At 37.3% G+C, this 15,339-nt stretch overlaps 1 protein-coding gene across 1 annotated transcript in view; it reads right to left on the bottom strand.

Moving 5' to 3' along the window:
- Positions 1–67: 67 nt before the first annotated feature.
- LOC137395113 (AP-3 complex subunit delta-1-like) overlaps positions 68–15,339 on the bottom strand; it is a 28,535-nt gene continuing 13,263 nt past the window's right edge. The window contains exons 13-28 of the mRNA XM_068081912.1: positions 13,734–13,965; positions 13,138–13,283; positions 12,897–12,998; positions 12,642–12,768; positions 12,374–12,543; positions 10,377–10,476; positions 9,512–9,591; positions 8,638–8,794; positions 8,258–8,398; positions 6,146–6,298; positions 5,785–5,847; positions 4,482–4,622; positions 2,897–3,028; positions 2,192–2,402; positions 1,043–1,125; positions 68–824 (exon numbers count right to left, since the gene is read on the bottom strand). Of these exons, the coding sequence (XP_067938013.1) occupies positions 735–824; positions 1,043–1,125; positions 2,192–2,402; positions 2,897–3,028; positions 4,482–4,622; positions 5,785–5,847; positions 6,146–6,298; positions 8,258–8,398; positions 8,638–8,794; positions 9,512–9,591; positions 10,377–10,476; positions 12,374–12,543; positions 12,642–12,768; positions 12,897–12,998; positions 13,138–13,283; positions 13,734–13,965 (2,128 nt within the window). The 3' untranslated portion in view covers positions 68–734. The remainder of the gene's footprint in view (positions 825–1,042; positions 1,126–2,191; positions 2,403–2,896; positions 3,029–4,481; positions 4,623–5,784; positions 5,848–6,145; positions 6,299–8,257; positions 8,399–8,637; positions 8,795–9,511; positions 9,592–10,376; positions 10,477–12,373; positions 12,544–12,641; positions 12,769–12,896; positions 12,999–13,137; positions 13,284–13,733; positions 13,966–15,339) is intronic.

The following is a 15,339-nucleotide window of genomic DNA, read 5'->3' on the forward strand; positions in this document are numbered from 1 at the left end:
TATTATGACAACCAAATACTGGGAGGTGAAACGGACAAAAATACTCAGAGAAAGCCGTACACCCAGCAAGATTGTGCCAGACTTCTATTGCCATTATGTAATACAACCTTGACCTCTTCAAGTAAGATAACGCTCATGAAGGATGCGCTGTAGTGAAGAACAGTGAGAGGATGTGTACGAACAGCTTTTGTCACACTTGAATTAGAATTGCTCTAATGCTGGACTAATTTTAAACAGTAAAAAAATATCAACATACCTGAAACCTAACTAAACGGCAAATGTCTGTAGCACAGGACTTTCTGATTGACATGCGGTGCTTTGTCCAAACTGCCACAATTTCTGCTAAGCAATTAATAAATTAAGGAGACTAATCCAATAGGTGAAGGTCAAGGTTAGCTATTAGCGAGCAGGATTAGTCAGAAGCGGGTACAGATAGGATTAGTGTATACATGTAATAACTATTCCATACACAAAGATCTATCGTAACAACCATGTATTCAGAGTTCTCTGGGAGGTCATATCCTTAAATAACCTCCTGTAAAGTACTCAAGCCGGTTCTAGATATGATATAACCAAATCGCTCAATAAAGAAACTAAAGATGGCTGACAAATGTGATTGTATAAATGGCTAGAGCTGAGACATGAGAGCGTTCCAGGTAGATAAAGTTGGTCATCTGTGTCTGGGATATCTGATAGATGTGATGCTGAAGAGCCACTTGGCTGGAATCTGAGACTCACTTCTGTAGAAGCTCAACAACCTCGTCAAGAATGCTGCTGATGAAATTGCTATCTGAAGACTTTCCATCGATACTAATATGGCCTCCCTGAAGATGAATGCATGAAATATGAAGTGACAGGTATACAGCTAGTACTTTTGTATGTACATATTTACGCATGTATACTGTACGTTCGAGCTAAAAATAATGAGGGGAAGTAGTAAAATAGATTAACAAGATTAAACAAGGCAACCAAACATACTTTATAACAAAAACGGAGAAACTCCTGGAGCCCAGTTAAAGAAATAACAAGACAGTGAACTAACCTGGAGTTTGACTAGAAAACAGATATGATGACCTTGTATTGAGCTTGCGTAGAGAGAGGCAGCCATGTCCATTTGTTCCACAACTACAGCATAAATAACTGAAGCTAAAATCTAAACTACATGAGAAATGAATGCATGAGAGATTTACTTGAAACCACACACAGCTATTGGGCATGGCATTATTTCTACATATGTGTATGGTACATCACACAACTCACTATAGACGTGATGCTATTATCTCTACGTATGTGTATGGTACATTACACAACTCACTATAGGCGTGATGCTATCATCTCTATGTATGTGTATGGTACATTACACAACTCACTATAGGCGTGATGCTATTATCTCTACGTATGTGAATGGTACATTACACAACTCACTATAGGCGTGATGCTATTATCTCTACGTATGTGTATGGTACATTACACAACTCACTATAGGCGTGATGCTATTATCTCTACGTATGTGTATGGTACATTACACAACTCACTATAGACGTGATGCTATTATCTCTACGTATGTGTATGGTACATTACACAACTCACTATTGGCGTGATGCTATTATCTCTACATGTGCGTATGGCACATTACACAACTCACTATAGACGTGATGCTATTATCTCTATGTATGTGTATGGTACATTACACAACTCACTATAGGCGTGATGCTATCATCTCTATGTATGTGTATGGTACATTACACAACTCACTATAGGCGTGATGCTATTATCTCTACGTATGTGAATGGTACATTACACAACTCACTATAGGCGTGATGCTATTATCTCTACGTATGTGTATGGTACATTACACAACTCACTATAGGCGTGATGCTATTATCTCTACGTATGTGTATGGTACATTACACAACTCACTATAGACGTGATGCTATTATCTCTACGTATGTGTATGGTACATTACACAACTCACTATTGGCGTGATGCTATTATCTCTACATGTGCGTATGGCACATTACACAACTCACTATAGACGTGATGCTATTATCTCTATGTATGTGTATGGTACATTACACAACTCACTAAAGGCGTGATGCTATTATCTCTACATATGCATATGGTACATTACACAACTCACTATAAGCGTGATGCTATTATCTCTACGCATGTGTATGGTAACACAACTCACTATAGGCGTGTGCGTAGAAGCATAGTTTCATTAAAACTGTTTTAAAATCTGAGTCAGTTGGGAAGCGCTTGGAGTATTTGGCTGTGAGCTGCTCATCTGAAGAAAGAAGTTGAGACAGGCTGTCAGCTGTACACGGCACAGAAACCAAGAAATCTCGGCACGGCACCACCAATCGAAAATCTAGCTTCTGTTGACTGCTTCCCTGCTCATCCTAAAAGCATGTAAATGAAATAATTTAGTACCGAAACTGAGAATCATAATAAATTATTATTATTAAAAATGATCATGGAAACGGAATTGTCTTCACTGCACGATAACTGAGGGGGTGGCGAGGAAAGGAGACATAGAAAATTGGAGAGGAAGGTGGGTGCTAACAGGAGTGAAGCGAGAAGGAGGGAGAGGAAAAAAAGAGAGACAAGATCAGGAGGAAAACAGACTGAGTGTATGCTTAGAGTAGGTCTACAGCCAGGGTGTAGATGCTGAAATTACATGGGCGCTAGGAGACAGTATGTAGGCACTGTGTGTCGCTATGTAGGTTCTGTGAACAGATAGACAGGTGCTAAGACAGAGTCGGTAGATATTGATAATTTGATATTCACACATACCTTACTCGAGGTATATAGATAGACATACGAGTTTCTTCAACTAAACTATTTCACACTCTATTTATGTAAGGTTCTCTATGTATAGGTTCCGTACACTCACCTTCAGTATATATGTCACTGTTCCTTTCACCTTTTGAGCCATGCTTAAACTTTTTACAGTGAATATAAATTGAGCTTCATTTCTTTGTAAAGGCATCAAGTCAAAGGGAACCTTCACAGCTTCATCCTGAGTCTACAATCACCAATTTATATCCCATATCACAAATAAATATAGAATAAAGCGTAGAGTTTATGAACTATGGAGTTACTGGATATCCTAGAGACATTATAATCAAGACAGCTGGCGAAGCATTCCTTTTTAAACGAGAGAAATTGAACAAGAGATAATATTACTACGGTTTTACTAAATCTCAGAGGATACACTTGACCAAAACAGTTACATATGAGCATTTTCTTCAACTAAGGGAGTAGACTAGATTCTTTAGTTCATGATAAGGTTGTAAGCAAGCTTATGTTATGCGTTAATTATGTTGGGGATGGTTACCATAAAACCTCTATTTGAGCGCCATGACGCTGTACTTTTCAATCCTTGCCTCGTCGTATCATTGTATTAGAGGTGACATTCAAATACAGGGTGGTGCTTTGTATTCTACCAGCTCGGCAGAATTTTTGGTAAATAAATTTAACCCTTTTATGGTGTAGGGGTTCTAGTGTCGCCTATATTTCGCATTGTCCTTCGGGCGGAGCGACATTAATGCCATCAGCCGCAACAATTTTGGTAAACTGTTTTTCATTTACGTCGACGTATCAGACCGAATTAAACAAGGAACTACTATTAGCCGGGTAAAGTTAATAATTAGTTTGATCGTGTCACTTTTAAAGTTAAAAAACTGTAAAGCTTTCGGAGTTAGAAAATAGACTTTGATACCCCATAACAACGGCTGCTATTACGTCCCATACGGTGTCCCTTAAGAGTTTTCTCATTGTTCATCCAAACACGTTAAAGACTTCACGATAGATTGTAAACCGCATTACGGATGAATCTGAAAGCAATAGATAGAATGTAGACTTTAGTGACTTTGAATCTGAGTGTAGTTCCGATGATTGATTGTCTCAGGTACACTGTCACTACAACCACAGCAACTACTACAGCAACAACAAAAAATTAATTGTTATTGATGTAACATTATTAGTATTATTATAATTATTGTAAGTCTTGTTGTAATTATTACAGCATTATTAGTCATTATTAGTACCATTTTGTAGACATTTTTCTACTAACCAATTTTTATGATGGGTTCGTAAAGATCAAAGAATGTCATGTCATAGTGGCGATCAAATAGAGGTGGCATTCAAGTAAAAGGTGACATTCAAGTAAAGGGTGGCGGTCATTTAGAGGGTGATGCGGTATTTTTCAACCCTTCTCCTATCGCAGCGTTCTAAATATTAAAGGTAGGGTTCAAATAAAGGTGGCATTCAAATAAAGGTTGTACTCAAATAGTTTTACGATATCTATATAACTAGCACAGGTGTGGGTTAAATCCTTACGCATGCCTGCAAGGTGAGTGCTTCTGAACTTCCTACATCTTAGTTTTATTACCACGATGGTCCAACTGGCTGCGATTAATACCACCAGACAACTGACTTTTAGCATTTTCAAACAGCACCAAAGCTCAGTGACTTACCTGTCTAGTAAGTTTGGCATTCATCGAGTCGAGCACATTAAAGTCAAGTGACTTGAGAGAATGACTTGTGCTCTGATTGCTGAAAACTACGGCAACGACGAGAGTGTTGGGCTGTTGGAGCGACACTCGTGGTTCAAACTCCTGCAACATGAACAGAGTGCTAAGGCTATGAAACCAGTAAATGTTCTTTCGACTATCACATTGAAATGTTACTAAAATACATGTAACTCTCATGACCAAATAATCTGTGTATATACATCTCAGAGTTTGTCTGTCATCTGTCTATCCAGTTACAGTGATAAAGCTTAAAGTGATAAAGCTTTAGTAAGGAGAAATCCGTTTCACTGAAAATTTTTACTCTCAACATTCAAATCGCAAGTCAACAAACAAACATGCATAACCACTAAGCTAAGCCACTCTTTGCATTTTCAACTCTTTATCTATCCTTAACACAATTGTACTCGCTAATCATGTACTTTTTATTACCAATTAATATTACCTTTTACGTTTGTTTTTTTAGACAGTTTTTTCAAAGCTTTTTCACCATTACTCATTACTTATTTTTTCATTTTGGAATTTTCAAATGTGCCGTTTCAATTTCAAATGTGCAGTTACACTCCTATTTCCAGTTTTTCCTAAGGTTCAGTCGCTAAATCTGTAAAGGCTAAATACTTTTCACGTAGACAATTGTATTATCTCAAGTAGGAATTGCCTCTACATTCCCTCTCCATTCAGTCAAACAAAGTATCAGACAAAGACAGTCCGATATCTACTTTTTACGTTTGTACCAGTATTGATAGGTATTGTTGGTATCAAAGTTTTGATGGATAGCGTTACTTCTGCTGCAACAGTAACCTTTTTAATAGACACACTTTTATGTAGTAATTGCTATTATTAATTCAACATGGTCATGATTGTTTTCTCAGTTCGTACTAATTGTATCAGTATCAAATCGTTTATCATTGTAATCATTGTAGCAAAAGAGACTATCTGGCCATTATTTGCTAAATATTTCACATACACCTTTACAACTGGTTTATTTTTTCTCACAATTTATTCGAACTGCCTAAAACACTTTTCTCATGATATGAAGTTTGAATGTTAGAATGATAAATGTTGTATATGTTAGATGGAAAAATCTTTTTTGGTACAAATACTTTTTTATTACCCGGACAACGCCGGCATTCACCTAGTCTAGTAAAGATACAAAATACAAGTTTGTATTGTAAAAAAGCAAAGACACGATGGACAATCATGGATAGTCATCCAGAAAGACAGGACAGCACAAGAGACAAATACTCACCAGCGATAGGTTAGCGTCAGTTGCTAGAGTCCTGTAATTGGTGAGGTTCAGTGAGCCAAGGTCCTGCAACAAACTTACCAAATTAGGTATGTTGTCAAAATCTTTCAAAATGTAATGGTTTGCTCATGAGTACTTCTATAAAGTATATATATATGCAATCTTTCCATTCTCAACAACTGAAGGATGCAATTTACATACAACCTCACATGGTCAAATATGGCACCAAACTTGCTTATTTACGGTGTACGTACATACAGTTCATGTTATATTACTGATAGAGCAGTGGAACAGAAAGTAACAAGCTGTGTGTCATGTACTGACCATCTCCAGCTCCTATAGCGCCACAAAAGATTGCACTCACCATGACGTTGGTAGGAGTTGCCGTCCCTGAGAGATGCTCTTTTGATGGAGTTGTCACACCTTCTGCAACTTCATATAGAGACTTGTCTTTACGATGTTTACTAGACTTAGGTTTCTTTCGAGATTTTTCCTTTTTGGAAGGAGTTGGCACAGCCTAGAATATGTAAGAAAAGACTTAAGGAATGGACAAGGGCTAGCTTAAATCCTAGCATAAATACTAGAGGAATGGGTGCCCAACAATCTTTATGCAAAACTTGCAATATTTTACTTGTATTATGTAGTTCAAGTAGTAATACACTACCAGAAACTAGTAGAAAACTACTGTAAATAATAAGTACTGCTCACTGTAAAATGACGTGATATCTTTGTAAAATCCAGTACCAGCTAGCAAATTATTCCCAGCCAACTAACTGATTGTAAACACCTGTGGTCAAACTAGCATTAGCAAAAGGTTCCTTGAAATTAATTTTAATAAAAACACGACAGAAAAGTGGACAGAAAACTCGTTCACTTTGCACTTTTTTTTATTGATTGATACAAGATAGGCTTTTAATTTGAAGCAGCTAAATAGAAATAGGAATATTTAAGCTAAAAGCTATATCTAGGGATTTTTACAGCACCTGATTTTCAAGCGTAAATGTTACTGCAATACTAGTAAGTACTAGTAAAACTGCTTGCAGTTCTGTTTATTCTATAGTGCATTCAGTGAAACTGTTTTTATAGTAGTGGGTGTCCCAATAACTAGCCGTATTATTAGGTTTGTACTACAAGTGATTACCTATGAGCGCGCGTAAAATTGCATCATTAGCGCACAAGGCCATGTGACTGGAGGTTTTGCAATTTTAACAAGCCACCATTTTGTTCACTGTCAAAGGTCATGGTCAACCTTCCATGGTCGGAATTTATCACGACAATGAGGTTACTCTTCACATCATAACAGTTTACATATGACTATATAGCAAAAACATGAAAAGTCGGACTGTTTTTATATGCACTAGCAGGAGATCGTTAGGTGTGTCAGTAGAACAAAGCTAATAAATACGCGCACAATAATTCTACCAGCATGGTAGTTGCATACTTCTCCCAACCCCAACCGTGGCTTCAGACGGATGGGCACGGCTCTTAGTATAGTAAGGAAGGTTGAGACTAAAGCAGGGAGTTCTGTTTTGTTTTTATAGTATTCAAGTATGTTTAGTTAGAAGAATATTAAAAACTGATCGATTTCAAGCTTGAATCTTTTTGGAAATTCTTAGCAACGATGCAGCAGCAAAATACCACACAGCAACAGAGCTAAATTATTTAACAAAACACGGCTAACAAAATGTGGGCGGGTAAGGGAGGCCCCATCGCGATCAGTTTAGAAGTTAATGATATTAATTAACGGAGTGGCTTTCGTAATGGCAACTAAATTGAGAACACAAAAAATCGTTCCACATCATGACTGCTGAATAACAGCTGTAAAATGGTACAAAAAGCATTTAATAAATCTCATCGGAAAGCAGTTACCACCATTCAGAGTATTATTTAAATAGAAATAAAACATGGCATGTTTATAATTTGTTCATGGCTGTTATACTAATACTTGACTTTCTTACCCATACAGTTCTGAGAACCACTAAACTAAGTCTTATGATCTCCTAAGCAAGGTTACATCTATTACCATTCTTTGGAATCACCAGTCATTGAAATCACATGGTGGACACAACCCAAGGGCTCATTTTGCAATCATCCCGTGCCAGCACAAGCATGCAAAAAAAAATCCCATTACTTTCCTGCGTTTGATTTTAATTATAGCCCATTGAAATTCAAAATAATCAGTGATAAATGTTTATATACATGTTAGAAGTCTATTCTAAAACACATGTACAAATCAAAGCATCATTTTAACAGTATGAGAACATTAGATACCAAAACATGGTGCAACCAGAATAGAGCACATATTGCCAAGTTGTTGAAAATGTTTTCCATGAGTACAGTACACCAAAGTAAAACAGACTTTCCTATCCATAACTGTGTTCTTGGCCTCTGTCACACTCCTATTGAACCAAAGTCAATTCACACTAATTAAAACAGGCCGATGCTAAGCAGCACAATGACATGGTATAACAGGTACCTCTACTCCGTTAGTGAGAGGAGCGGACACACTGACAGCGGGTGGTGAGAGAAGATCAACCGCACTCTTTGCTGGTGTGTCAATGATACCAGCTTCGGCCAGTTCATCTGATAAACTTTTCTTCTTACTTTTCTTGCTCGACTGCAACCAATTATGTAAGGCGTGACAGACACGGGGCACTGCACAAACCTACTCAGATTACGAATATGTCATCGTCAATCTGGGTAGATCAGCAACACACGATTCACGACAAGTCAAAGTCATGGGTAACAAGTGTAACCCTGAGTGGCTGTAATAGTCAGGAGTGATTAGAATAGCCGATGTAGAAACCATACGATCCTAGCTGATAGCACAATACAGTTAGTCAATTTATTTCACACCTTTTTGCTACCAGCTCCTTCCTTGTCTTTCTTCTTTTTCTTTTTTTTCTCGTGTTGATCCGCAGCTTTAGATGTTCCGTCTACAGGTTCTGGCAGAGCATGAGCGCCATCAACTCTATGCTGCCGCACTGGTAGTTTCTCATCATCTCTCAGAGGCCTGCAATTTAAATTCTATACTACTTGACGCTCTACCTTAGATAGCCATGGTGGTTAACAAATATGCAGATGTCATTGACTTTATATGAACAACCAAATCTACCAAAGCTACAAATAATAATGATAGATTATTGATACACAACTAAAAGATAAACACACAACAAGCTGGTGAACACACAGCTAGCAAGTAGACAGACAACTAGCAGGTAGGCACACAGCTAGCAGGTAGACAGACAACTAGCGGGTAGACACACAGCTAGCAGGTAGGCCCACAGCTAGCAGGAAGACATAGCTGGCAGGTAGATAGACAGTTAATTATTTAAGTTACAAAATATAAACTTCCGTCTCTGACACATAAAAAATACAATGTTTTCCCGACGTGTTCAGGTATTCAAGGTGAGACAATTCCAATACCAGAGTTGGAGAAAAAGCTTTGTGAATTAGGCTTTCCTATTTGAGTTGCAATATATTGATAGTTTCAGCGAAGATGAAGGGAGAGAAATAAGAGCATATTAATAAAAAGCTTTTAAAAAAGCTATGATAAAAATACTGAGTCATTTATTTATATATACATATATATGACTCAGTATATATGTATATATATAGTGCAGAACTGAATATTGGTGAGGAATTGGCAATAATTTCCAGCCAAGAGAGTTGGTTGCCTGTCATTCATCAAAACTAGGTGAGTGGAATTTTAATAAAAAGATGAACTCACTCATCAAGGTTGATGTCTAGCCTTTTTATAACATCATCTTTGCCCTCGTCATCATTGTCACTATCACCAGCCGTAGCACCCTACAACAATACTGTTGCTAAGGAAACATTCAATCTGATACAATCAAGCCTACATACATGTAAAGTAAATTTCATCAGAGATTTGCATTAGATGTAAGAATCATTACACGTTGGAGGAATTATTGTTACAAGAATACACTGCAAATTGTTCAATATGTACTAGTTTAAAAGCTGAGAATAACTCCTAAATATATACTGCATGTAATTACACAAAGCATTAAAATATATTATATAAAACTGTGTAACATAGTAAATGTGAAAAAATAACTTACAAATAATAAAGCTAGAAGTAATGATAAGTTGAAAAAAGTTTTAATTCATTTTCATAGCTCTGAGGCATATGAATGAAAAGGTAGGCTCAGCAATGTGTAGGTAGAGGCAACGGATAGAGACAAGTAGCACAAAGCACTTTAACATATCAAGTCAATTCTAAACTAACTTAGCTCCTAGATATTGAACTATTTCTATGATTTTATAATGTTTTTAATTTTTACGAGCCTCTTCACTTTCACTTACAAAACTGTTATGCTTCCTGAAACTTTGTGTCTTTCTTTCAGATGTAAAGCCAAATATTAGTGTAAGTTTTACATAGTTTGTTGGGAAATTTGTACATTGAAAGAATCTTAAGTAAAGGTTCAACTCTATTGCGAGTTCTTAGTTCAGCAACAAGAGTTCCACGCATCTGGTAAAAAGGCAGGTGGAATGATGAATTAGCAATAATGATAAGAACAGACAGGTGTCAACAGTCATTCGATGCGTAGCAATCTTGATTAATCATACAGTACCTCTGGCATCTCAAAAACACTTTTGACTTGTTGAGCAGGTTTAGAATCTTCATCAGAGTCGTCAGCCCCTTTTCTCCTTTTGCCTTTTTTGCCTTTCTTTCTGCAAGCATCATTATCAAGAAGCATTAACTCTTTAAAATCGGCAAGCCGCATCATACGGCTTTCTGACATTGAGCAGTTCATTTTCTTGTTGCATGGCAACCACTAACAGTAGCTAAATGATTATTTTAGCTGTGTTCTCTACAAAATTTTCTACAAGATACAACCCATTTGATGTCTTTTATCGGCAAATTAAGTGGTTTCATTATTTTTCCAAAATCGGCAATCAAAGATGAAGGCAAAATTGCCAGAGCCAAGTATCTGGTTTAATTTTTCTAATAGCTAGGAAACGATTAACACAATCGACTTGAATTTTGCTATGTAAAATCTCCAGGAGTTTCTGATTTCGCTGCAACCAATCAAAAGCGTTTTGGCAAAATTTTTAATCAACTGATCTGATTGGTAAGTTACCATTTCTCAACTATCACTTTTTACAGATGCTTTTGGTTCCGAAGTTTTTCAGTAAGTATTAGGTCTGAAACTAATTTTATTAAATAGTTTAGAAATAGCCCAGGTCAATATTTCTATATTGTACAAACTTACAAAGAACCTCCCTCTCTAAGCTTCAAAGAATACAAAAGAGCATTGATCACACAACTTCTAAACTACTATTCATAACTCCTTGTAGTGCTTGATGGAAACATGTCCTCTGTAGTGCAAAATAATAAAGCTACTTTGATGACGAGGTTTCAATGCTCACTTTGATGTATGTAGCTAACATGAGAGGTCACAAAACAACTATTCTTTTTGGTCCTACAGCCAATAATTTCCTGCATTTTAGGGGCAATTTAGAAATTATTTTTCCAAACCATTTTTCCCATTATTATGGAATAGAAGAATTTAGTAAAGCTAGTTATTTTACATATCATCAAAAAGGAGATTTTTGCTGAATAAGATGCAATTTTCAGTTTAAAGAAATACCAATTATTTCTCAAGTTATGAAAGATTAGACATGGCTGTCGGCTTTTGAATTTCCTTTGTAAATTAATTGCGACTGTAAAGAGCTATTGCTATGAATAATATTTTTAAGTGAGCTTTTGGGACATTACGTCACACCATCTATAAATATACACACTCGCTAATTAACCGTAACGAAGTTCAATGATTACTTCAGAATAATATCGTAGCGCAGCGTTCTCACTTAACCATTTGTGCTCTCTGGATAACTAGAGACCAGTCATGAATACCTATTTACCTACCTATATACATACGTACAAGAGACTGTAGAAAGAAAGAGATAGGAGTTTATTTAAATGAATCTAATCTCAGCTACATCACATTGAAGTTTCCAACTATGTATTTATATGTTCAATGATAAACAGGATGTTTTATAGATGTCGTACGACTGAGATTACAATTTACCAATTTACAATAGTTGCTGCAAATATGCATAGAAATCATCTGCTGCCTACTCCTAGTAATCTTCTCCAACAATCTTTTGAATTATCTTAGAACAGCGTATATGAATTTGCTAAACACTAACCCGGTAAAATAAACTTTTTTGAATATAGTCTCTCAAGCAGATTCCTGAATGTTGTAGTGGAAAGCAGATTTAGCTACATCGAATACTGGGCATTCGGTACAGACAATAATTTATGCAAGTTCCAGGAAACAAAACAGAAGTCAAAGGTATGTAGCCTGCATTACTCATACCTGCATTCGTATAAAGGGATAGTTGTATGTACAAAAAATCTACAGACTCCCATTTCTAACATTGCTAAGACTTTTTCAACCATAAGTTTAGTGTCTAGCAGCTGAGAAAGACAAAGTAAATGAATGAGAGAGAGGGTGAGTGGTTACTTGCATAAAAGATAGTCTGAGATTAAACAAGTGTGAACCAGGAGGTTGATGGCCCAGGAGCCAACTGGCTGGACTAAACATCACCAAACACGGTTTACCTTTTCTGTCGCTTTTTCTCCTTCTCGGCAGCAAGAGACTCCTGATAGTACCTATCAGCTCTAGCAAGGCCATCGATTCCTTTAGATATCTCGATGTCTATGTTCAAATCAAGAGTCTCCACTGGAATATCGACCACGTTGATGGCTTCTTCAGCTACCTCAGCCTTTATCTTGTAGAGAAATACAAACATAAGCAGCGACAAAGAATGAATGAGGCATGGAACCAAAAGAAGCTAGCTGGCCAGAGATAGTTGTATGATACACATACCTTGGGAGAAGAAAGGAGTTTTAGGTAATGAGGATTATTAGCCTGAGCTTCAAGTCTTGCCTCTCTTTGAGCCTTCATTTCCTCTTCTGTGAGTTCCTTAGCCTTGCGCCTCTTCTCAGAATCCCCGCTACAACATTCAACCAGCCAGGAAAAGAGTGCTCGGACAACTTACTGGCAGATGAAAACAATCTGAGGGTTATACTGCGAATTATAAAAGGGATATTTTGTAAGAAGGTAACCACGAGAGAGACTCACCTGGCACCACCCTGATCTTTGCTGGTAGAAAATATGCTAGCCTTGTTCTTCATCTCCACAGGTTTAGCAGGGGGCTTGTTGATCCATTGATCTAAGTCTAGCCTGAAACCGCCATACAAGAGTTGGCAAAAGCAAAAAATTGAAATAGTATACAGCGGGTCAAAGATGCCGCACAATGTGGACACCAGAAGGAAAGCGCCATTAGAACAACAGTTTAATGTTAGAGCTGCAGATAACTCACCCCTCAGGAACGGGAACCTTTTTCTGAGCTTTGGGAGCAACAGGGTTTAGCTCTCCGGTGAAAAGAAAGGCCACCTCCTCCCCCACACTCACACCTTTGTCTAGTAGCTTGATTATGTACTTCATGAGTTGCAGCGCGCTGCAAGCCTGTATGAACAATATGTAGGCCTTTAGAGCCCTCAACATGACAATTTCAATAAAGGAGTCTAGTTCAATAGAAGGCAACTGATAGCCTGGAAGCAAAGTGTATTTCTTGACACACTAAACTGAAAGTTGGTGTATCCCTAGGCATATTAAACTAGGAGTATCTTAGGTCAAAGCTGGTAGAGATATATCCTATGTCATAGCTGTGTCAAGGAATGCATCCTAGGTCAAGGCTGTTAGAGATATACGTATCCTATGTCATAGATGTGTCAAGGAATACATCCTTTGATCAAGGCTGGTAGAGATTCATCCAACGTCATAGCTGTCTCAAGGAATACATCCTAGGTCAAGGCTGGTAAGGATACAGCCTATGTCATAGCTGTGTCAAGGTATACATCCTAGGATGTATACCTTGACACACTAAATGTTGATAGTTTTTACAAGACAACTCACCCTTTCTTGTACCTCCAGGTCAGAGCTCTGCACATACATGGGTAGTTTATTGAGCAGGACCTGGCTGACCTCCCTTATCTTAGCATCATCTCCCTCGACCTCTGCTTTAACGAGGATAGCCGAGTAAAGTTTCATTATGTTCTGCACATAAACACTCTGTATGTGCCCAGGAAGTGATGTCACTTTTGGTATAAACATAGCCTCTAGAGTGTTCATTGGGTTGGCCAGGAGACTACAATAACAAGTTTTTAATATTAATCAATAAAACACTGACAGACCACTGCAGTTCACCCTATTTCTCTGGAAAAAATGATATATTCAACAGTTGCCAAACTCTCAATCTATAACAGTAAATGACACCGACAGACAAGTTGCTTTTAATGTGATAAACTCTGGTCAGTAAAAAGAGCGCTGAAGGGATTAATAATTAGTAATTTTGTAGAGAGAATAATGTTCAGAAGTTAGTCTTTGCCATGGTAAAGCGCTATTTTTGGCAATCGGCTCAGTTGAAAAAGAGAAATAGAGCAAGAGATAGGTTAAGTTAATTCAGACTATCAGAAAACTGAAAGCCGTGATTTTCAGTCGCAATGAATGTGCTACGCATCCAACTGGTTATGCATCTGATTTGAAACGTAACAAACGGATAACAAGGAGTTCATGTTTTGAAAACAAACTATAATTGTCTCAAATGTGGGACTGATTCGCCTTGATATAAAAGCCAAGAAGGGAATACTTCTAAAGGTTATGTTACTCATTGATCAAGCCGTAGCGCTACTTATGCTACTTGATGAATGAGTATTCAGATTCTAGCATAAATTATACTGCAAATATGTAGGTTAGACAAACAGAAATAGTCATTTTCCACTGGTAACGATCAGCTGTTTACAGCGACAGTTTATAGGAGAAATGATATGTATTTTGTAAAGTTTTCATTGCAGTAAGTTGGTAAGTAACATAATCTGAGGCGGTGAGGGTGTGTGTAGCGCTTCATAGGTGAAGGAACTTCAAACATCGGGTCTACACATGTAAAAGCAGTTTGAGAGAAGTGAAAATAGAAGACTAGGAAGTCTAGATTAGGAATTTGAGAGTAAAATTAGCCACAGGTCATTATCATCAGACTCAATATGTTTACAACGGGACTTCCGAGGAGCATGGTATAATATGGATATATAATAACCTCAAGTCAATCCTTGTTTCCTAAAGCATCCAAAAATTCAAATTTTATTAATCTACACATTTGCTGAAGAATGTTCCTATTTACTGCCCTAGAAATACACTGTGTCCAAACCAACAGACCAGTTTTCTAATCTACGTGATAGGCTAAAATGTAGGGAGGTCATGCAATACTTGGGCAGACAGGTTTTCCACGTATACTACGGATGAAAATGTAATTTCATACTATTAATAGCCTAAATTATTTAAAGGCATAGGCATAAGTTTGTGGTGTAGAATGTTGTGCTGACTTTGGTAACCTAGTGCTGACCAAGGGAGCTGTAAATAGACTCACTCTTCTAAAAATAAGAAGCACTTTTACTTCATATTACTCTGAGTTGTTAGAGCATAAAAGCTTAAAGGTTCATCCTGTTACGTATAAACTTTCAATACC

This window comes from Watersipora subatra, chromosome 4 (assembly GCF_963576615.1).
Source record: "Watersipora subatra chromosome 4, tzWatSuba1.1, whole genome shotgun sequence".
Lineage (NCBI taxonomy): Eukaryota > Metazoa > Bryozoa > Gymnolaemata > Cheilostomatida > Watersiporidae > Watersipora > Watersipora subatra.